Source organism: Orcinus orca, chromosome 2, assembly GCF_937001465.1.
Source record: "Orcinus orca chromosome 2, mOrcOrc1.1, whole genome shotgun sequence".
In the NCBI taxonomy this organism is placed as follows: domain Eukaryota; kingdom Metazoa; phylum Chordata; class Mammalia; order Artiodactyla; family Delphinidae; genus Orcinus; species Orcinus orca.
Genome location: NC_064560.1, coordinates 13657163 through 13679752, shown reverse-complemented (window position 1 = coordinate 13679752; position 22590 = coordinate 13657163). Strand labels below are relative to the sequence as shown.

General features: G+C 46.8%; 2 protein-coding genes across 17 annotated transcripts in view; one reads left to right on the top strand and one right to left on the bottom strand.

Moving 5' to 3' along the window:
• Nucleotides 1–7989, top strand: part of MLLT10 (MLLT10 histone lysine methyltransferase DOT1L cofactor) — a 250590-nt gene extending 242601 nt beyond the window's left edge. For 12 of the 15 annotated variants that reach the window (XM_033407836.2, XM_012537163.3, XM_033407838.2 and 9 more), the window contains 3 exons: nucleotides 557–653; nucleotides 4309–4503; nucleotides 6233–7989. In XM_033407836.2, coding sequence (XP_033263727.1) covers nucleotides 557–653; nucleotides 4309–4503; nucleotides 6233–6277 — 337 coding nt within the window. In that variant the 3' untranslated portion in view covers nucleotides 6278–7989. Of the gene's footprint in view, nucleotides 1–556; nucleotides 654–4308; nucleotides 4504–5173; nucleotides 5301–6232 lie in introns of all 15 variants that reach the window. The other 3 variants (XR_004477508.2, XR_004477507.2, XM_033407837.2) reach the window with 3 other exon arrangements.
• An 11137-nt stretch (nucleotides 7990–19126) lies between these two features.
• DNAJC1 (DnaJ heat shock protein family (Hsp40) member C1) overlaps nucleotides 19127–22590 on the bottom strand; it is a 210500-nt gene continuing 207036 nt past the window's right edge. For both annotated transcript variants that reach the window (XM_033407847.2, XM_004280941.4), the window contains one exon: nucleotides 19127–21631. In XM_033407847.2, coding sequence (XP_033263738.1) covers nucleotides 21563–21631 — 69 coding nt within the window. In that variant the 3' untranslated portion in view covers nucleotides 19127–21562. The remainder of the gene's footprint in view (nucleotides 21632–22590) is intronic.

Genomic DNA, 22590 nt, shown 5'->3' with positions numbered 1-22590 from the left:
GAATGGCAAAGCCATGTTGTTATTGCACATACTTTTGAGGAATAAGTCATTTTAAATGGATTTGCAATCGATAGTAGTAAACTGTTTCTTCTGGCTCTCTTTTCATTGGTGCTTAATTTTACTGACCATTGGGAATGTAAAAAAAGTTTAGGTCAAATCAATTAGTAGTATGTTTGGATTCTTTCTTTGTTTTAAATATGTGTCACTTAGTGTGGGTTAAATTATCCTTGAATGATTAAAAATAAAGTATTACATGTTCATGTTATAAACACATGGAAATTTTTATTCCATAAAACAACTGAGTGCCTGCTTGGTTTACAGTATAAAGGGAAACAAAACATTTACTGACAATGTGAATTCTTGTTTACCTGTATATGTGCAGAGAGAGAGAGAAAGAGAGATAAAAGAAATTTGTGCATCATTGTTTTCAAAAAGTGTTATGGTTAGAAAGTTGTTAAGTTATTAAACATCAAATTGAAACAATTGTTCATTTTACATTAAAAAAAAAACATTAAAAGGTGTACGGTAGAAAGTAAGAATTTTCATCGTTTTTCAGTGCCTCAGGACTCGGATTACTTTCTGACCAGCAAAGACAAATATTTCTTCATCAACAGCAATTCCAGCAGTTGTTAAATTCTCAACAGCTCACACCAGTAAGTTCTTCCTTTTGATAATACTTGATCTTTATTAGGAGCAAGTGATCCAAGCTATAATAACTATTCAGCATAGGTATAGATTGCCCACTTTGTGAAATGACATTGTGCTGTAGTCTGTGATACCTGCAGTTACATTATATTGATTCATCGACAAATACTAGAACGTGGTCTATGCAGCTCTGGTAGACTCTGTATTTTCATGGAGCTTCATTCTGATAGGGGCGATGGACGATAAATACATACACAACTTTTGGTAGTGATGAGTACTGGGAAGGAAAATGCAGCAGGATAAGGTGGTAGATAACAGTCGGATGAGAGCCATCTTAGATAGGATGGTCCAGCCTCTGAGTAGGTGACTTTTGAGCACACACCTGAATAAAAGTTGAAGGAGCATGACTTTCTGACATGGGGGTGTGTGGAAGAGAACATGCACTCAAGGTGGAGGGACCAGGGCCTGTGTGCTGTGTGACTGGGCTGGTGTGGAGGAGAGCAGTCAGACGGGTGAGCGTGGGCTGCAAGGTTGTGGGCTGCCTTGTTTGGCTCTCCATGGCATGGAATTTAGATTTACCTTAAGTGTGATGGAAAGCCATTGGTGATTTTTTTTTAAAAAACCTTTCTTTGTGGAAATAAACATTCAGGTGTATAAGAAGTAGAGAGTATGGTATACTGATTGCCTAGCTTTAATAATTATCCCAGTTAAAAAACTCTTTTTTCGTATATCCTCATTTTTCCTTTCAGAATTTTAAAGAATTAATTGTAGGGCTTTTGTTTGTTTGTTTGTTATTTTGGCCGCGTAGCATGGCATGCAGGATCTTAGTTCCCTGACCAGGGATCGAACCCGCGCCCCCCGCAGTGGAAGCTCGAAGTCTTAACCACTGGACTGCCAAGGAAGTCCTGTAATTGCAGGGCTTTGAACACAATAGTGACATGACATACAGTGACGTTTAGATTCGCGGGATTCTCTGAAGTCAGTAGGGAATGAAATCTAATGTCTCAGGACTGAGCCCTGGGCACCCTGGAGGAGGAGAGTAATCTAGTCAAGGGTCTAGGGAAAAAGTGGCCAGTGAGTTAGCACAGAGAGTGGTGGCCTAGTTCCGTGTGAAGAAACATTTCAAGAAAGGGAGGACTCAGCTGCATAGAATGCTTCTGGTGAGACAAGTAAGAACTGCCCATTGGATTTGGGTGTCTGGAGCTTTTTGAGAACGTGGTTTTGCTGAGAAGTGAAAAGCTTCACTGAGTGGTTGGGAAGAAAATAGGAGAGGAAGCGAAGATGGGGTACAGGCAACTCAAGATATTTTACCGTAAAGAGCAGAGAAATGAATCGGCAGCTAGCGTTACAAAGACGTGGTCTAAGGGGGGTAGTTTCTAATCATTTTGAAAATGACAGCGTATGTGTATGTTGATGGGGAATTTTCTGGTGCAAAGAGAGGAGGGATAACGCCAGGGCAGCAGAGCTCTTCAGCAGAGAGCAGCTTCCCCTGTGATAAGAGGGAGGCAGAGAGGCTGTCGGTGGGTTTTATGACAGGAGGTTGAGGAAACCCACTTCTAATGTTTGTAGTTTTTAAATGGGAATTATAAGTAAAGTCATCAGCTGAGGGGGATAGGGATATTGTAGTTAGAGGAGAGAAGGAAGGTGTGGAACATATCTTGGAGGTGGGGAGAGAACTAAGGCAGATGTGGGAGGGTGTGTCTAGCACACCTCACTGCTAGGAGAACACCCATTTAATTAACTTTGGGGTTTCAGCCTTTGTTTGTAACTTCTTTCTAAAATACATCTACCTACTTTCTTGCTTTAGTCAAAAATGTATTGAAAATGTCTGTTTTACAATTCTGGATCATTGTCACTGTCACTGTTCTTAACAGTGGTATAAGGATAGAGTCTATATAAATTCTTAAACGCTTACACTAAAATGTAATCCTGTTTTCTTATCTCTTGCCTCATCTTAATATGAAGTTCTGGAATTCAGTTTATTTGGGGTTCTTCCTGTTAATCAAGATTTTACTCTAAGAACAGCACATACAGGTGTCTCGTTTCTGGAACGTGGTTGATCAAGGAATTTTTAGCACAAATTATTACCCAGAGACCAGGAAGACTGAGTGGATTAGACTTGACGTTTCCTTTGCAGCCAAGGTTGTGGCGTGAGGTTTGTTTATTTACAAGCATCAAACTTCACATAGTCAGGAGTGGTGCTGTGAGGCACCTCCCTCCTCCCACCTTAAGGAAAACTCTTGCTCGACCTCCTCCTGACCCTCCTCCCCACCAGCTGCTGCCCCATGCTCAGCCCTGTCCATTTCTGCCTGGCCTCTTCCCTGACCTGGTAACGGCTTCTGCCCACTGGAAACATTTTCTTCCCTTAGCTCCCAAGATACCACATTATCTTGGTTTTCTTCCTACCTAACTGGTTCTTCCTTTTTAGCTTCCTTTTCTGGGTCCTCCTCTTCTCCTCAGCCCCACTCATTTCAGAGCATCCTAGAATTCAGGATCTCCTCCAGCCGCAAAGCTTTAAATACTGTCTGTGCTGATGCCAACGTCTCCAGCCCGGGCCGCTCTCTGGAATTTCAAGCTCCCATATCCACTGCTTACTTAGTTGCCACCACTTGGCTCTCTTAATAGATGGTGCAGGCATAATTAATGTGTCCAAACAGAACTGCTGACCTTCCACATGGCTGCCCCACCTCAGCTGATGCACCTCCATCCTTCCAGCTGCTCAAGCAGTTATTCCTTCACCCCTCTCTTTTTCTGACACCTCACATTGAATCCATCAAGAATCCTGGGTCAGGTTGTGTCGCTCCTCTGTTCAAAACCTTCCTTTGCCTTCCCGCATTACTTTGAGAAAAACCAGAGCTCTCTCGGCCAACACTCCAGGCCCTCATCCTTCTCTGGCCTCCTTCCTGCTCACTGCACTCCGGCCCGGTCTCCTTGCTCATCCTGGGTCATGCTGGGTGTGCCACAGGGCCCCTCGGCACTGGCTAGCACTCTCTCTGCCTGGAACCCACCCACCCTTGCCCCCCCATATCCACATAGAGAATTCCCTCATCTCCTCGTGTCTGTGTCCAAGTGAGAACCACCCTGACCCCCGCCCCTGCTGTCCTCTCTCTTACACTCCTGTTCCCCCCGACCCTGGGCAGTACTCATTTCCTAACATTTCTTCACCCCAGAACAGTGCCTGGCACATCATAGTACGCGCTCAGGGGTGCTCACTGGAAGGCATGGTCTCATAACCGCATCAAGAAAGCACTCTTTCTGTTGGCATGAATGAGAACTTTAAAAGTTATTTTAAGTTCCCAGAATTATGGGAGGGATTTCACCATGCAGTGCATTTTAAAGCCAAATGCAGGTCACATGGCTGCTCTAAGTTGCCATTCTCCTTGATTATCATGGGCAACCGCATATGAATAGGGGTCTCCTACGTTTGTTTGCCCCATTTTGAAAATAAGGCCATTCCCTGATGATATTGACATTTTACAGTAGATGGTTATTATCTAGTGCAGTGTGTTCTTCCAGATGAGACTCTTGTTGTCTTTCTTAGTAGTATGACTTTGCTGTCATTTAAATACCTAATAACATCAGAGCAAAGAAGAGAGAAAGCAGGCTGTCCTGACGGCCGGGTCTGCACTGGGACTCACCCTCTCCTGCATGTTCTTACCTAAGGAGCAGCACCAGGCCCTTCTGTATCAGCTGGTGCAGCAGCACCACCAGCCTGATCTCCAGCAGCTGCAGATCCCGGCACCCACGCAGATGCCCATCAACAACCTGCTCGCAGGCACGCAGGCGCCTCCGCTTCATCCAGCCACCACCAACCCGTTCCTCACCATCCATGGCGATAATGCAAGTCAGAAGGTAACAGTAAGTGTCTGTGCTTTGTTACAGCTAGTGAAATACCAAAACGAATTTTATTGATTAATCAGAGATGACTGTCCAGCCCCTCTCTTCCTCCCCACCCCCCTTAAAATATATTATCCCCCTGATAATTTCTTCTTAAAACCAGTTGTTTCAGCACCTGGATATTGTAAACACAAAGGACCTAAGCCAATTTATATATCCTCTAAGTATATCAGTTTGAATTTGCATGTAAGGTTGGAAGACTGTTTTATAATTTCAAAATGAAAATGTGTTTTAGTATGGTATGGTAAGTGGTATTGGACAGTCCAATCAGAAGATAGTAGTTGGTGTTTTGAGAATCTTTGTTTAACTAATTTGTTTAATTATAGAAATAGTCTAGATAATTTAGGAATATTTTTATTATTTTGCTCAGACATGCTAAAATTGAATTATATTTATAATAAAATTAATATATAAACTTTAGGGCAATCCAGTTATTCTACCTGATAGAAAGTAAATCATCACATTTGTAATGAAATTTAAATTCTTTATTAATCTCATGTAAGTGATAGCATCTTACCCTTTCAATGTACAAGTTAAGATAAATAAAAATGGGTGCAGGAACAGTATACTATACATATAGTAGCACACATTTTAAGGCTGTTTCTTTCTATTAATTCTCCCCTTCAATCAGGTCTACTTTACTGGAGTATAAATGTTTCCCCTAAATTCCAGTTCAGGGCAGAACCCTGTTAGAGGAAGGATATTGGGATATAGAATGGAGACTGGACATCAGGAAAAGGAAGAAGGGAAAGAATGAGGTGGGAGACTTGGCAAAAAATGGTGTTAAAAGTCACAATGTTTGCTCTTTCCCATTACTTTGAAAGTTTGCTCTTTACTGTGCTTTTAGTTTTCAGAAACTTTAGTTTGTATTTAGTAACAAGAATTGGCTCAAAATATAGAATTATTGGTTTTCATTAACTCTTCAATGCTTTTTGTTTGCCCCACTGTTCCTCTGACTTCCTGACTGTGAATACTGTCATTATCACAAACCTAGTTTTGCAGACATGGAAAATTTCATTGATTCTGTATTAATTTAGAATTTTTTTTAACCGTTTTTTCCTAAGCTTTTCTTGTGTTAAAAAATTATACAGTATGAAATGTATTTTTAATGGAAAATCACAATAGTAAACACTATAAAATAAACAATATTAATTAATGTAGAAAAGCAAGGCTGGGAAATAATATTTATGAGTATCCTGCTATGTGGCAGGCATCTTTGTTAGATACAATAGTATACGTGGTTCCAATCTTTAAAATATTAATAGGCTGTAACCCCATTTTTTAAATAGGGAGATTCAAAGAGGTTAAAGCTCAAAGGACACATAGCACATGTGGGATCAGAACCCAAGACTTTGTTAGTTGATTTTCCACACTACTGTGTTACTGCTTCTGTGGAAAAGTCAGTCTGGGGGGATGGTTTCTACATTCATTCCTTATGAATCCTCCCTCAGAGGGGCACTTCTGTCTTTGTATACTGCTGAATTTAATATAAAGCAACTGAATGTTTAGCAGTAAATTCATGTCTTTATATTATGCTGAAAAGTAGCCATGCTGACTTTTAGAAAAAAAGGAATAACCGTGTATATGACCTTTTATCTCAGTTAAAATTTCAAGTAAGAGGATATTATCTTAAGTGGGGGCCAAAAATTCATTTAGCTAATGCATCTTATTTTGTTTGTTTTAACTGCAGAGACTTAGTGATAAAACTGGGCCTGTTGCTCAAGAAAAAAGTTGACACTTGAGAAACATCTAGAAATGGACTATCCTGCTATTCTAGCACTTCATCTGGCTGCTGTTGCAGTCCCCTTACTACACCTATGAAGAAATGCAACAAGAAACCAGCTGCACGACAAAGGATTAATTGCCCCAAGAGCATTCTTGTAAGGCTTTGATTGATTTTCTTGTTGCTTTGTTGCACTGAAATGGAATTCCCATATCCCCCACCCCTCACCCACATTTTTTGAATTTTGAAAGAAAATTTAATAGCTAACTTTTGTCATTGAAGTAATTTACATGCAATGAATTTATCAGCCTAAGAGGAATTTAATATAGTTGGTGTACAACTAATTTTGTTATGAATTGGCGAGATGAATAGCAAAACTAAAGACTTGTTCCATTTTTAAACCATTTGATTTTAATGTAAAAGTTGGAACGTGAAATATGATCTTTTGTTTGGGTTACAGTATGCTTGCTCTGTGAGTCAAAACAAATTTCAAGGAACTGTCTAATTTCTTCTATTGGAGTTTTATTGGTTAAATATTACAAATAAATAGGTCATCCACTTGGAGTTGGCAATCTTTATTATGAAAATTTCCTTTCTAATGGGATTTGGCCAATTTTGGTAATCAAGTTAGAATGGTAAATGTCTGCTTCTGCTAAAGGTAATTTTCTTTTGCTAAATGCTTTTTCTTTAGTGTTAAGACCTACTCATATTTTAAAGAAAGCTTGAGTTCAGTGATTTCTAAGGCTGCTGAGGGAACCAGCTCAATTCAAAGTGAAAGAGGGGCCACTCTGAAACTGCTGGTAGGGTTTGGCCTGAATCAAGTGCCTGTTAGGACCTGCCTTGTGCTGAAGTGGCTCTGGACAGCTGAGCCTGCGCTCTCAGTCCTTGGGAGTAGTAGGGACAGTCGGCGTTGCACCAGCAGCCTTCCCCATGGTTCTGCCTTTATTAAGAACTTTCTATGCCACTGTAGCTAGCTCAGGCAAAACTATTACCTGGGTATTTATCCACTAATGAGTCACAAGAAAAATGAGTGGATTTGGTAAGAATTTTCTTTTTTTCTTAAGTTAGACAACTTCCCATTATTGACAATGATTTGAAACAAACAAAACAAGACAAAAAACCCACCACTGCAGTTCCTGAAACAGGTGAAATCTGTATTACAGCCCTTCCATGTTGGGTATCCCCACTTCTGGTATGACAGTATAGCAGAGTATAAATTAAACAATTGGGGATGTAATCATTGAACTATTCTTAAATGTGTGAATTATTAGTGGAAAAGACCCAGCTGTAATTAGACCTCCACTGTGTACTTAGCTGGAAGAACATGTTAATTCTGCAATATGTCTCTTGGTTAATAAACATTGCACAGTTCTTACCTCATTTCTGTAAATAAGGTTTTGTGAATCTGTTTTGTATTGTGAAAAATTCATAAGATAACATTGATATTTTGATTTGTAATATTTCTAATTGGTAGATTTAATTGAAAAGTAAAATTAATTTATTTTTATATGTTCAGGGGAATTTTAAAGAAAGTCAAATCTTTTGTAGATAATTTAAAAAAATCGGTGTGGTTTATTTTACTTATTTAACCCACTGGTTGTTATTCTGTAACAATTTGTATAAATGGTAAATTTTGAACGTGTTGTTATTTTACTTAGATGTAAAATTCCACATGTATTAAAATGTACAAAGTTTTTGTTAATAAAATTTAATAATGTTTATAACTCTGCTTTTTTTCCAGTTTTATTAAGATATACTTGACATACAGCACAGTATAAGTTTAAGGTGGACAGCATAATAATTTGACTTACATATATTGTGAAATGATTACCACAATAAGTGTAGTTAACATCCATCATCTCATACAGATACTAAAAAAAGAGAATGACAAAAAGAGTGTTTTCCTTGTGATGAGAACTCTTAGAATTTACTCTCTTTAACCACTTTCCTGTATATCATGTACAGCAGACTTCACGACAGTAATCGTGTTGTACTTTTTACAGTCCTAGTACTTATCTTATAACTGGAAATCTGAACTGTTTGACCACCTTTGTCCAGTTCCCCCTCCCTCAACCCCCACCTCTTTTCTATGAGTTAAATTTTGTTCTTTTAATAAGATTCTACATATGAGATCATACAGTATTTGTCTTTCTCTGTTTGACTTAATTCACTTAGCACAGTGCCTTCAAGGTCCATCCATGTTGTCACAATAGCAGGGTTTCCTTCCTTTTTTATGGCTGAATAATATTCCATCATACATCATATGTATGTATGTATATGTGTGTGTGTATTGACACATACATATATATACACACACAAATACGTACAGACTCATATACCACAACTTCATCCATCAGTGGACATTTAGGTTATTTCCATATCTTGGCTATTGTGAGTAATGCTGCTATGAACATATAGGGGTATAGATATCTCTTCAACATAAGTGGTTTTGTTTCCTTTGGATATGTTCCCAGAAGTGAGGTTGCTGGATCAGATGGTAGTTTGATAATAGCCATTCTAACAGGCATGAGGTGATATCTCATTGTGGTTTTGATATGCATTTCCCTGATGATTAGTGATGTTGAGGAACTTTTCAAGGGACTTTTCATGTATCTGTTGGCCATCTGTATGTCTTCTTTGGAAAATGTCTGTTAAGGTCCTTTGCCCATTTTAAAATTGGATTATTTGGTTTATTTTTTTCTGTTGAGTTGTCGGAGTTCTTTATGTATTTTGGATATTAATCCCTTATCAGATGCATGATTTGCAAATATTTTTTCCCATTCTATAGGTTGTCTTTTTCAGTTTGTTGTTATATCTTCTTGATGGTTTGACCCCTTTATCATTATATAATGACCTTCTTTGTCTCTTTTTATCATTTTTAGTTTACAATCTATTTTGTCTGATATATGTAAGTATAGCTACCTCTCCCTGCTTCTTTTTGGTTAGTTTTGCTTGAGATGTCTTTTTCTATCACTTCACTCTCAGTTAATTGTCTTAAAGGCTAAAGCAAGTCTCTTGTAGGCAGCAGCATGTTGTTGGATCTTGTGTTTTTATCCATTCCGTCATTCTTTTTATTTTTATTGGAGAATTTAATCTGTTTTTGTTTAAAGCAATTATTGACAGGTATGGACTTGCTGTTGCCATTTTGTTCATTGTTTTCTGGCTGTTTTGTAGACCCATTGTTCCTTGTTCCTTATCCTGCTGTCTTTCTGTGTTTTGATGTCTTTGGGTACCAGTATGCTTTGACTTCTCTATCATGTTCTTTTTGTGTAATTACTACAGATTTTTCCCATGTGGTTACATGAGTCTTACATAAAATACCTTAAAATTATAACACACCCTATTTTAAAATGTCAACAACTTAACTTAGATAGCTGTCCTAAGCTTCGTACTTTTACTTCTCTTCCCCTCACATTTTATGTTACTGATAATTACAGTTTACATATTTTTCATATTGTATATCCAATAACAGATTTTTATAGTTATGATTCTTTTTACTGTTTTTTAACTTTTAGAGTTGTAAGTGAATTATGCACCACCATTACCATATTACAGAATCTAATTTTGAATGTATATTTACCATTACCATTGAATTTTATGGTACCTTCTTATATTGTATAATGTTAATTAGCATCCTTTTACTTCCACTCAACTCCCTTTAGGATTTCTTGTAAAGCAGGTCTCCTGGTGATGAGCTCCCTCAGCTTCTGCTTGTTCAGGAAAATCTTTATCCCTCCTTCATTTCTGAAGGACAGTTTTGCCTGATACAGGCTTCTTGGTTGACAGTTTTTTACTTTCAATATTTTGAATGTATCATCCCATCTCTCCTGGCCTGAAGTTTCTTTTGAGAAATCTGCTGATAGTCTTATGGGGTTTCCCTTGTATGTAACTTCTCTCTTGTCTCTTGTTGCTTTCAAAATTATTTGTCTTTGACTTTTGATATTTTTAATGTGTTTCAGTGTAGCCCTATTTAGGCTCAACCTGTTTGGGGTCTACTGGGCCTCATGGATCTGTTATTTTCTCTCCCCAAGTTTGGGAAGCTTTTCCACATTATTGCTTTGAACATACTTTCTGTCCCTTTCCCTTTCTCTTCTCCTGAAATTCCCATAATGCAGATATTGGTTCTTTTGATTGTGCCCCATAAGGCTTTCTTCACTTTTTTTTTCCTTTTGCTCCTCTGACTGGGTAATTTCACGTGTCCTGTCTTCTAGGTCATTGATTGTTTCTCCTGCATGGTCGTCTGATTTTGAAGCTCTCTGTTGAATGCTTCAGTTCGGTCATTGTATTTTTCAGCTCTAGGATTTTTGTTTGCTTTTAATGGTTTCTGTTTCTTTGTTCAACTTCTCATTTTGTTCACATATTGTTTTCCTAATTTCGTTTAGCTGTGTGTCCTTGTAGGTCACTAAAGTTCAAGAGGATTATTCTGAATTCTTCGTCTGATAGAACTCCATTTCTTTAGCATCAGTTACTAGTCTACTTTGGTGGTGTCATGCTTACCTGAACTTTTGTGATCCTTGATTCCTTATGTTGGTATCTGAGCATTTGAGTAAGTGGGCTCCTCTTCCAGATTTTACAGGTTCATTTTGGCAGAGACAGTTTATCACCAGTCAGCCCTGTTGGGGTTTCTGGATGTGTCTGCTGGTAATGTTTGTGGGCTGGGGGGGGGGGGCTGCTATATCAGGGTCTACTTTGGGGCAAGGCCACTGCCCAGAACCCTGAGGTGGGGGGCAGGGGTGGTGGTGCTGCTGAGAGCACTTGGATAGGAAAGCTGGCTTGTTTCCCTGCCCTAGTAAGGCTGTAGGATGGGCTTTGCTGTTGCCTGGGGTCTCTGGTCAGGCTCATCAGACTGTCGGGACGGGGTACTCTGCCCAGTCTTAAGCAGGGCTCTGAGTTAGCTTCCCTCCCTGGCGGGGCAGCATTGTTTGGGGGCCCTAATTAGGCTAAACTATGCGCTGAATTCCCTGGTCAGACAGGGCCGCCGGTGTTGCTCTGCGGACAGGGAAGCACAAGCTGTGCACTGTTTAAGTGCCACTGTAAGCACGGCTCTCGGATGGGCTACACAGCTTGCTGTGTGCTCTGGTCAGGCTTCCTGGGTGAGAGGGTGGGCAGCTGTATTCAGCAGTGGGTGGGGCTACAAATTAGTTCCCCTGCCCAGGTGGAGTGGGAGAACTGGCTCCAAGACAGGTAAGGCGCTTCGTGGTCTCCACTCAAGCCGACCGGTGTCTCAAGTTCCCTGGCTGAACAGGGCCGCTGGATCTGCTCGTCAGAGCTCTGCCCCTGCTGGACTCGGCTCCAGGGCTCCAGCAGGGGTGGGCGGTGCGGCTCTGCCGGCGTTGCGGCCGCCTTCCTGGGCAGGGGGCCCGCAGAGCTCCACTCGGCGGTGGGCGGGGCTGTGAGAGCGGCCGTTCGGCGCCCTCGTGCTCGCGTCCCAGCTGCCTCTCCGGTGGGCGGGGCTCCGAGTAAACTGCCGCCCGTGCGGGGGCAAAAGCCGGCTCCGGGCCCACAGGCCCACACCCTGCGCCCTGCCGGGCTACCTGGTCGGACGTGCTGCCGCAGCCGGGCAGAGCCGCTGGCAGGGACCGCCGCCTGGGCTTAGCAGGTAGGAGCTCGGTCGGCCGAGTGCCGGTTGTCGGAAGCCCCACGGTCTTCTCCACCACAGATGCCCAGGGGTCGAGCCCCGCAGCTCCCCCGGTGACGCGGCGGGGTGGCTGCAGTAGGGGCTCCCGTGAAGCAGCCCACAGTGCTGGGGCGAGGGCGCTAGATGTCCGCCGGAGGAGCGGTGGGCTCAGGGGCCCTGCTGGGCGGTGCTGGGTGGGCCTGGGCGGCTCCTCTGACTCTGCCAGGTGAGGTGCGCCGTGGTCTCTGTGGTGCCGGCGGTGCTCCAGCCTCACGCCCGTAGTCTAGGATTTTCTGAGGGGTGTGTTGTCCATGAACAGTTGTTCGTTGTTCTTGTGAGGGCAGTGAGGTCAGGAAGGACCTGTATCACCAGCTTGGTGACATCCGTTCTTGTTTGGAGAAGATGACGCTCCTGAGGCCGTTGGTGCCTCGCGACGATTCGCTCCAGGAGCCTCTGGGCGCTTTGTGCTTCGGCAGCAGGGTGGTTCCATCTTGAGGTTGTTTAAGCTCGCTCGGGAGTAGACGCTGCGCAGCGGCCGAACACACCACCTTGTGTCCGACTCTTAGACATCATTAGGTGAGACAGAGAGAGCCCTGCAAACTGCCGCAGCGGAAAGAGGAAGGAAATAATCGCAGTGAAGGTGAAAGGAAGGTAAATTCCCGATGAGAATTACAGCACATCAGTAAAGCTGTATTCATACTTGGTAAAGAGTAAATTCTTGTTTTACACAGTTAGCTTTAACCAGAGGCATTTAAATCAAAGCGAAACCCAGGTGGTTGCCGGCTCTCAGTGTGCATCAGGATCACCTGTGGGCCTTGCAAAGGTTCAGACTTAATTGAACCAGAATATACCTCATCTGTGTAACTGGGTCCTCTTAATTAAGAGTTGAATAAACAAGGAAAACTGGTTTAGGCTTTTAACTTTACTAAGGAGCGCATTTCAGGTTCCTGGGAAGACTTCCTTTTTGATACACGAATAGAAAAATGATGATCTGATTCTGCAGAGTCTTGTCTCCCGCAGGTCTGAGGACTCGCCTTCCTCCAGAGGGCCGGTGCCTCGTCCCTGTTAGCCGCCGCCCCAGTCTTCACTCTCCCAGCCCTCCACAGAACGTTAGCCGGCCGTGCGCCTTTTCAGTTCTTAACCACGTGACACTCGTCTGGGCTCTTGGCTTGTGCCTGTGTCTTGGTGTGGCTCCACGTGCTTAAGCCGCTGTTGGAACTCGCCCGAGGTGCTGGGCAGCCCCGTCCCCCCACCGCATGAAATGCGCCTGGGCTGCTGCTTCCTGCTTCCCTGTTGGGTTTTGCTCAGAGACGTTTCTGAGCAGCTACTGCTCGTTGCCCAGCACAGAGCCTCGGGCAGGGGTGCTCGGCATGTGACTCGGGATGCCATGGGCTGGTTCCCGTCTGGACTTCTTTGCAGAAGTGCTGTGGGAGTGTGCTGGGTCATAGGGTCAAGAGCAGGTGCCGGGCGGGACGGCTGAGAACGCAGGTCGCCAGGTGGCTTTCTTAAGCACTCCATCAACCAAGCAGAGGACAGAATGACCACTGCCCCTGGACACTCCCCAAGACAGACAGCAGAGGCCCTGGCATTGTAGGCAAAAGGTGCCTCACGACAGAATGTAGCTTTGCTTTTAAAAGTAGGGGATGGGGCTTCCCTGGTGGCGCAGTGGTTGAGAGTCCGCCTGCCGATGCAGGGGACACGGGTTCGTGCCCCGGTCTGGGAAGATCCCACATGCCGCCGAGCGGCTGGGCCCGTGAGCCATGGCCGCTGAGCCTGCGCGTCCGGAGCCTGCGCGTCCGGAGCCTGTGCTCCGCAACGGGAGGGGCCACAACGGTGAGAGGCCCGCGTACCGCAAAAAAAAAAAAAAAAAAAGGAAGGGGATGGACTTTTGTTTCGAATTTGACAACTCTCAGTGAGACACATACCATTAATCTTAAACTTCACTTACTGGAAACAAAACACACACTGATGAAAACCACTTTTGGTATACATCACAGTAGGCCTTTCCAAATGAAATAGTTGTGAACTTTTGTAAACATTGGGAAGCCTTTAGATTTTTTCAGATAATTTTACCTTGTTAAGAATTCACGCCAACTGTTGTTCCACTTACAGTCCCACCCCTCACCTTGGTATTGGCAACAAAGGAAATGTCTCTTTCATACCCATCACTGAATGTTTACAATCCCGTAAATTCAGTAAAGACTTCAGTGAACTATGAGCTGCCTTTGGTCACAGTTCAGGCTTGGTGAGTCTGTCCTCAGGGGCAGAGCCCGGGTGGTGCTGTGACATCCTTGCAGCTGTGGCCACTCTGACCACCCCAGACCTCTGGCTGCTTTGGGCACAGATGCAGAACTGGGGAACAGACAAACTGAACTGAACTGGTTTGAAGGTTCAGATGAGATCAAATGGAGGATGGGGAAGACAGGCACGTTTGGGTCCCGTGGGGGAAGTGACCCCCAAGTAGGATCTGGAAATGCAGCGGTGTTTCGACCAAGCTAAGGACTTTAGGGGCAAGGAATGAACAGACTCCATCGCTGGCTTTGGGCTGGAGATGCGTTGTCTTGCTTCTCGGTTCTGTGGGAGGGCTTCTAACCTCTGCTTCCCAGGGAGGGGACCCAGAGGGGCAGACTTCCCAGCGTTGCTGCGGTACTGGACGTGAGGGAGGCCCCAGGCTTCCTCAGCATAGGGGATGATGGTTGGCTTGGGCACGGGGAGGCTGGTCCCCATCAGGCCAGTGCAGGCGGTACAGGCAACAGCCGCGAGGAGGGTGTGCTGGAGGCTGGCCCTTGGGGACCCTGAGGTTTAGAAGGCAGGTGGGAGATAAAGCGCCTGTACAGGGATCTGAGGACGGGCCGGGAGGGCTCCCCGTTTTCTTGAATTACACGCACTTCATTCCCGAAAAACTTGAGGCTGCAGAAAGTTGAAAGGTGACACCGCCCGCTGCTCATGAGGACTGAAGATCCAACCTGAAAACGCCTCCTGGATCCAGTGCTTAGAAAGTGATGTGACCAGGAGCAGTTTGGGTGGTGTGAGCTGCAGGGGTCAGGGAGGATGGGCTGCACAGCCAGGCCAAGCGGGGACCTCGCGACTGGCGGCTGTGAGTGCACAGCGTTCTGGCTGTGCTGGTCCTTCTGAAGTTTGAAGCAAGACGTTCACTTTTTTGCTGATGGAGTTAATTTGGTTTCCCTCAGATTCTGATTGATGCATCTGCTGTTTTTCACTTGGCTCACTGAACAAGCAGACGGATTAATTAGGAGATTTTACATTTTTGGCATCGCCGCTGCTCCTGCCGCAGCGATCTCGCTGGTTCTCCCCCTCCTCCCGGAGCAAGGATGGACAGGTGTTTCCGCAGCTGAACCCTTCGTGTGCGGGCAGTCTGTGAACAAAATAAGGTGCAGAGTTTCTTTGCAAACTCTTGGCCTGGTGCAGTGGTTCTCCTCCCTCCAGCCGCCTGTGAAGGCAGAGTGTGGACTGGGGTCCTGCCCTGGGTGTCTGGGGGCTCCGGTGAGAAACTGCTGGGCCGTCAGGCTGCTTTCCCTGCCCTTCCCAGGCCCTCTGCCCCACCCAACTCCTGACGCCCCCCGTCCTTCCCAGGCTCTGGGCGAAGCCTCGCAGCTGCCCATCGTGGGCCTTGCGGCTATTTCAAGAACTGGCCTGTCCCAGCTGCGGATCAGGTGGCCTTGTTGTTCACCCCGATGTGAGCCTTTGACACTTCAACCGCAGGCGTCAGTGCTCGGTCTTGGGTTTTACTGGGGGCCCAGGGTAGCTCTGTGGCCTTCAGCATCGCAGTGGGCAGGCCCGTGACCTTGTAAACGTCGGCCCTCCCTGCCCGCAGCTCTCACAGCTTCGGGCTTCTCAGGTCCTTGGAAGCTTCTTTACTTTCTTCTGATTTACGACCCATGTTTAACTCCTCCCTCAGAACAGTCTTTCTCCATGACTGCAGCCCTCGTTCTGGTTTGGAGTTAATGTCCAAGCCAAGACCCGGAAGGAGGTACCAAGCGGCCCGGCCTCACCCCAGGCTTTGCTCCGGGAGGAAGTGGCCCCTCCGGCCACTCAGCTGGCTGCAAACAGCTGCTTTTGCTGCTGTCAGGAGCTGGTGCTGAGCGGCGGCGGGGGTGGGGGGTGGGTGGGGGGGTGGGGGGGTGGGGGGTCGGGGGGGAGAGGTATTTGGAGCCGACTGGTCCCAGGATTAAAGCAAGTTTGGGTTCAAGTTTGGGTTCGTCGTCACCCACCCCAGGCCAGAGTCGGCCTCTCTCCTGTTATGGAAACACAGCCCCAGGCAAAAACGTCCACATCCGATGCTTTGGTTCCAGTTTTAACATAACAGGATAGATCTTAGTTTAGCCAGAGGAGAGTTCCAAGGGAGTTTCCTATGCCAGGCCTCTTAAAAACAGGAGACCAGCTTGGGTCAGACGTCTGGAGGCATCTAGTTGTCACTGCAGGAACATCATCCTTTGTGAGACAGATTGGAACCAAGATAATTTGGGATAAACAATTTGATATTTTATCTTAAATTTTACAAAATATTTCTTTTTGAGTTACAACAGAAAAGAAAGCATGGCAGAGATTGTTCGTGTTCCTTTGTAACTTAGGACATACAAAATTAAAAAACGACTCAGACTAGAAAACAAACTTCTGGTTACCAAAGGGGAAAGGGGGTGGGGAGGGATAAATTAGGAGTTTGGGATTAACAGTTACTAACGACTGTATATAAAGTAGATAACAAGGTCCTACTGTATAGGATAGGAACTGTATTCAATATCCTGTAATAAACCATAATGGAAAAAAATATGAAAAAGAATATATATATATGTGTGTATGTATAACTGAATCACTTTGCTGTGCTTCAGAAACTAACACAGCATTGTAAGTCAGCTATACTTCATTAAAAAAGACGACTCCCTCATTGCCGCTCAAATCTTTGTCCATTTCATTTTGTAAAAGTAGGATTTCATTTTAAACTGTACTAACCAAAGATGGGCTTAATTGAGTTGAACTCCTGTAATAATCCAGGGGATACTGACCCTCAGGCTCCTGGCTTATGACAGGTGGTGAAGGCAAGAGGTGAACAGGCAACTTTCCCTACAGAAGAATCCGGTGTCTTTTTGTTCGTTCGTGTAGCAGTTCCTGAAGTGGGAGGGCACGGAGGGCGTGAGGAAGGGAGCTGGACCCGCGGGTCCCTGCTGAGGCTGGAGGGTCCCAGAGCAGCCAGGCCAGGTGCTCAGTGGGGGCAGCGGGAGGAGGGGCTGCCCTGCCCCCCCCCCCCCCACCAGGGCAGGTGGCGGCCCCGGGGCTGGCCCCTGGCTCTCTCTGGACACACTGGTAGCTTCCCCCTGGGGATACGATTGCGAACGTGGTTTCCCTTTTTCTGTCCTACATGAAGCCATTCTTTTTCTCCCCAGACCAGAGGGGAAAATAATTGCAGCCGTTCAGTTTTACAGCGTGTTAATTTAGCTCTCTGGTGAATCAAGTCGAAGGCTGAGGGCCAAGCAGTTTATTCAAACAGGAGGCTGGGACTCCTGCCAAGACAGTGGGGTGGCTTCCAGGCCAGCCCCGCCGTGATCCCAGCTACAGGTGGAGCGGCGGGGGCGGCGGGAGGGGAGGCTGTGCGGCAAACCGCTAAAGGGGGCCACGGCCCGGGCAGCTGCGGGAGTGCAGGGGGAGCCTGCCTGACGCTGGCAGGAGCCCCCCGGTCGGGATGGGCCCGACTCAGGCGGGTCCCTGTGCCCCTGGGGGCACCAGGGCTCAGGGTCAGCACAGTCGCTGCGTCCTTGTGCTTTCTCAGCCACAGGCGAGCAAAACGAACGCGGACGCCTCAGAGCCATCTGGGATGGGGGTGTGGTTCAGAGTCCGTCCCCCCACCCCCCAGGGACCTCTGGGACCAGCCATCCTCCAGCAGCCCCTCACAGACAGGTGACCATGTAACGTGCAGTCCAGACTGAGTACACGGAGACAGGTATAAACTGGGACTGTCCTGGGCCACTTGGGACCTGTGGTCACTGTGTGTGTATAGAACATCACAACTTAAACTGTGCCGTTTAAGTGTTAGGAAAAAAACCTAACAACTACAACAACTACCCTACAGGTGGAAGTAAGGCTGAGGTAGTTGGTATTTTAAAGGGATGAGTTCTCTACTTTCAAAAGGGGTGGGTGGACTTGGTGTGAGGGCAGGGCTGGCACATAACCAAGAGGCAAGAGGCCTTTTTAAGGCATCCGGAACATGGACTGGGGAAAGCTGCTTATGATTTATTCTAAAACTGAGATAGGAACCCAGGAGAAGACTCGGCCCACGGGGGGCAATATTCCAGCCAAAACGGATCCCGTCTTGTGGGGTGGAACGTCTGCCAAGCACACATGGGTCAATCGGGGAGATAAGAGCGCAAGACTTCTAGGTGGTTCCTAAGCAAATGTCACAGAAGCACCAGGTCGTCCACTGGGAACCTCAGTTCTTAGTAACAAAGCATCGTGAGGCACAGGCCTGCCAGCCCCGCCGGGCCCTGGGCAGCGGGTGACAGCACCTGGCCTCGAAGCAGCGCTGGCTGCTGGTGGGAACCTGCTAGAACAGTCAGGGGCTGCGTGAGGACACAGGAGGGAACGTGTGAATGGGCTTAAAAGCTGGTGCCGTCGGTGGTGTGAAGAACTGAGCTGTAAGCTTTTGCCCCAGTGGAGAAAGTAAGTGTCAATTACTACAGGACAAAGGGCCCAGTTCTCCGGGAAGATGGGGGCAGACACCCCAAGCCGTGTGGGGCCAGGGGGCGCAGGTGGGCGGCGTGTGCTGGGGCCAGGCCAGCGCTTTCCAAGCCCCGCACGAAGAGACACCTCCTGCCGTTCCCTCTGCCAGGGTCTGAGTGGGGTGGCGACTCTGAGGTTGAATTCTGGGCCTCTTTGTCAGAGGCCAAGTCTGAGGATCGTCCTTGTACCACGTGGGCCCTTGGTGGGCTGCAGTCAGTGTAAACACTTGAGCAGAGGCCTGAGTTAACCTTTTTGGGTAAGGAACCTTTGGGGCAACTGGTGAAAGATGTGTACCCTCTCTCCAGAAAACCACACGTCCAAAAGAATAAAGACTTTGCATACCTTTGGCAGGGCTCCCAGACCACCGGGGCCTGTACAGTGCCCAGGACTCCTGGGGCCCAGGCTAGGGATTCCCGCCCGCGAGGGACCAAATAAGCGTGGCTGGTGGCCTGTCAGCCCTGCTACCTGCGTCTGCAGCTGCTGAAAATGATGGTAACAGGAAGCCTGGATGGTCAGATAGAAAAAGAACATTTATTGTGTTCAACAAGCCAGATTATCATCGTAACAACCTATGCAGCAGCCACCGTTATTCCCTATTTTTCCAGATAGGGAATCGAGACAAAGAGGTAAGACAAGGCACTGATGTCACACAGCTCGGAGGTGTGAACAGATAGATAAGGTCACAAGGCGGGGCTGAGGGGTGGGTTTAGAGAGCACTTCCCTGGGGCGTCAGGAAGGAGAGGGGGGCCGTGCCTGGTCCCCATGAGACCTGTGTCGGGAACCCCTTTTGGAGGTGCCATTGCTTTCCCGACCGTGACCTCACTCAAGCTGAACCCCACGGGTCTCCTGTGTGCAGCTGAGCTCCTGAGCCCTGCCCCACCTGGCCCACTGGTCCTACTTCAACAAAACTCAGCAGCTCCAGGTCCCCCAAATAGGGGAGGCCACGCAGAAAGGGGCTGGTGGCAGGGATAGTAGAAAACCATGCTAGAAGACTCCTCCTTAGTGAGTGTGCAAAAGATGAGGTTGGTAGGCAAATTAGGGCATTTCATCCTAAATTGTACCTCTTAAGGCATCTTTGGACCCCTGTGGGTCTCTCCCCACACTGGAAGCCCAGAAATCTGGTCATGGGATTTGGGGGTGCATGCAACAGAAACCCAATTCAAAGTACCGTAAGTGAAAAGGGTGATTTCATGGAAGGATGCTCACAGAATGTCACAGGCTGGACAACCAAGCTGTGTGACAAGCCTGACCCTGGACTCGGAGACAGGATGGACCCAAGGCCTGGAAAGCAGCCAGAACAATCCCTTCCTGATTCCCTCCATGCACCAGCTTCTTCCTCTGAGACGTCCCACACCAATGGGGAGTGGGCCTTGGCCCGAAGCGAATGCACAGTAATAACCTCATGGCCCCATTGGCTCCAGGAGAAAGTTCTGGGGCAGAAGCTGTTGGCTCTGGTGCCGCCTGTGACCGGCTCCTGTTTGTTCTTAGAAAGAGGCCTCCTGACATGCAGGCCAGGCAGCCTCTCCCTCCCCAGCTGCCTCCCCTTCCCGACCAGGATGAGGCTCAGGGGAGCTGCTGCCCGAGGACTCAGTTCATGAAAACAATGACTTGGAACAGTTTCTCCACTGCTCTTTTTGACGTCGCAGAGGTGGCAGGTCGTCCACAGCATCAGAGGCGGGCCTACCTGGAGCCACGTGTGTCCTGCTCAGGCTGAAAGGTTACAGAGCCAGTGTGGCTGCTGCCACCCAAACCTTCTCCGGGAATCTAACCTCATTTCAATCCTTAGAGAAAAATGACTTCTTACAGCATTTTATCAAATCACCTCCCTGAAATGTGTTCTGGTGATCTTTTTTTTTAAAATTTATTTATTTTTGGCTGCGTTGGGTCTTCGTTGCTGCGCAGCAGGCTTTCTCTAGTTGCAGCGAGCGGGGTCTACTCTTCGTTGCGGTGTGCGGGCTTCTCATTGCAGTGGCTTCTCTTGTTGTGGAGCACGGGCTCTAGGTGCGCGGGCTTCAGTAGTTGTGGCTCGCAGGCTCAGTAGTTGTGGCTCATGGGCTTAGTCGCTCTGCAGCACCTGATCTTCCCGGACGAGGGCTTGAACCCGTGTCCCCTGCATTGGCAGGCGGATTCTCAACCACTGCGGCACCAGGGAAGCACTGTTCTGGTGATCTTAATGGTTTTCAAGTTTAGGCAATCTGTACTTCAGCAAACTGCTCTCAGCCCTGAGCAAATGACAGATTTAAAAAGGAGCACTCAGCTGATGGTGATGGTTCAGTCAAAAGTAACAGCACAAAATAGTGATTTTTAACTCAGGTATTGAAAAGTGGGACCCAGTGTCATCAGATCTGAAAAACCTTGCCTACGTGTTGTCTGGAAATTCTATCCGTTGGGTATGCACTTCTACCAAACCATCCAAACTTAAGAGTTTATTATGTCCTTGTGCATTTAGACTTATTTTTTTCTACATACATGTAACATATGCATATACATACAGTTAAGATAACCCCACACTACTCCCAGCCAGCTAGCTCAATACAAAGCTGGTTTGTTCTCCCAAATACTGGCATCCTGCTACTCATTAGCTGGTGTGATCTTTGGTCAAAGAAACACATTAAGTCTTCATTCTTACACATTAGTTCACTCATATGTTCCTTCAAAATCATCCATTTGCCTCACTGTTAGAAAGCACTATTCAGTTTGTTCCCCAGGAAATTAAACTTTGCAGTGATGAGAGAGAAAATAATCTATAAAATACCCAAATCTGATTTTTTCTCCTTTAACACAGTATTTGTTTAAACAATGTAGCACAACATTTATTTTACATTTTTAATTTTTTTTACTAAGGCACATGACGTATAGAAATAGTGAGGTACAAAATGCAAATTTCTGCATAAGATTTTTAAAATAATCCTTTTGGAAAATAAGGTAAACATCATCTTCCAGAGGATTCAGCTTTTAGCTTGCTTTTTCTTTTGGACCAGTTCAACCAGCAGCTTGTATCTAGCGATACAGTCTTCCTGGAGAGAGAGAGAGAGAGAGAGAGAGACAGAGAGTTGACAGTTACAATCAGAGTGACCCTCGTGGGGTGAGCCTGCCGTGCCCAGCGCTGACCAAGGGCTGTCCTGTCCACCTGGAATTCCCTGGGTGCCCGGGCGGGAGGTGTGATGTGCACCCTGGGGGAGGGGCTGGTGGCTGCTGTCTGTGGGACGGGGACTTTGGTTACTGTGATGGTGACTTTCGACTCACCAGTGGTACTTAACATTTCACCGTTTCATCACAACACATTACTTCAGAGAAACGAAAAGCCTTGAGGCCAGGCATCCACAACGTCATTCTCATTATGCTTTGCCTCTCCCTGGGGGCCCCTGGGACCTTCCTGCGGTAGGGCCACGTCGGCCCAGCCCCACGGGCTACTGCGGGGAGTGTGCCCCGCTCTTCCTCCGGCTCGTACCAGCCCCACCGAGGTCTTCCAGCCTTCCAGTCAGGCTACAGAACTCGTAGCTTCAGACGCCAGCTGCCTGTCGCTGTCACCCCTTGGGGTGAGGACCCCTAATGAAGCAGGGGAAGGGCCTCATTGCTCTCTTGTTTATCACAAGGTACTTTCCAGAATCCATTTCTGTTTCTGTTCAAAAACACCCCAAAGGCACTGTAAGCCTTCACTAACTTACGGTCACACGTGAACTGGTTTGTGCTCCACAGCAGACGACTTTACCAGAGGCCCTGGACAGAGAACGGGTGTTCATTCTCTTCCTGGAGTTTTGGCTTAGTAGTGTTCTGAGAGAATCTTCTAATAAGTGCCTCTTCCGCATCCCCAAGGGCCACCTGCCTAAAGTGTCACCCTTTCCCTAACAGCCAAGCTGCCCGGCCGGCCCAGCGCTCTGTGGGGGGATGCGGGGGCTCTGAGCAGCAGGCCTGCCAGGGTGGGCGGCCCAGCCCAGCCCCGTGTGGGCCTCAGGCAGAGGCTCCTCCTTCAGGC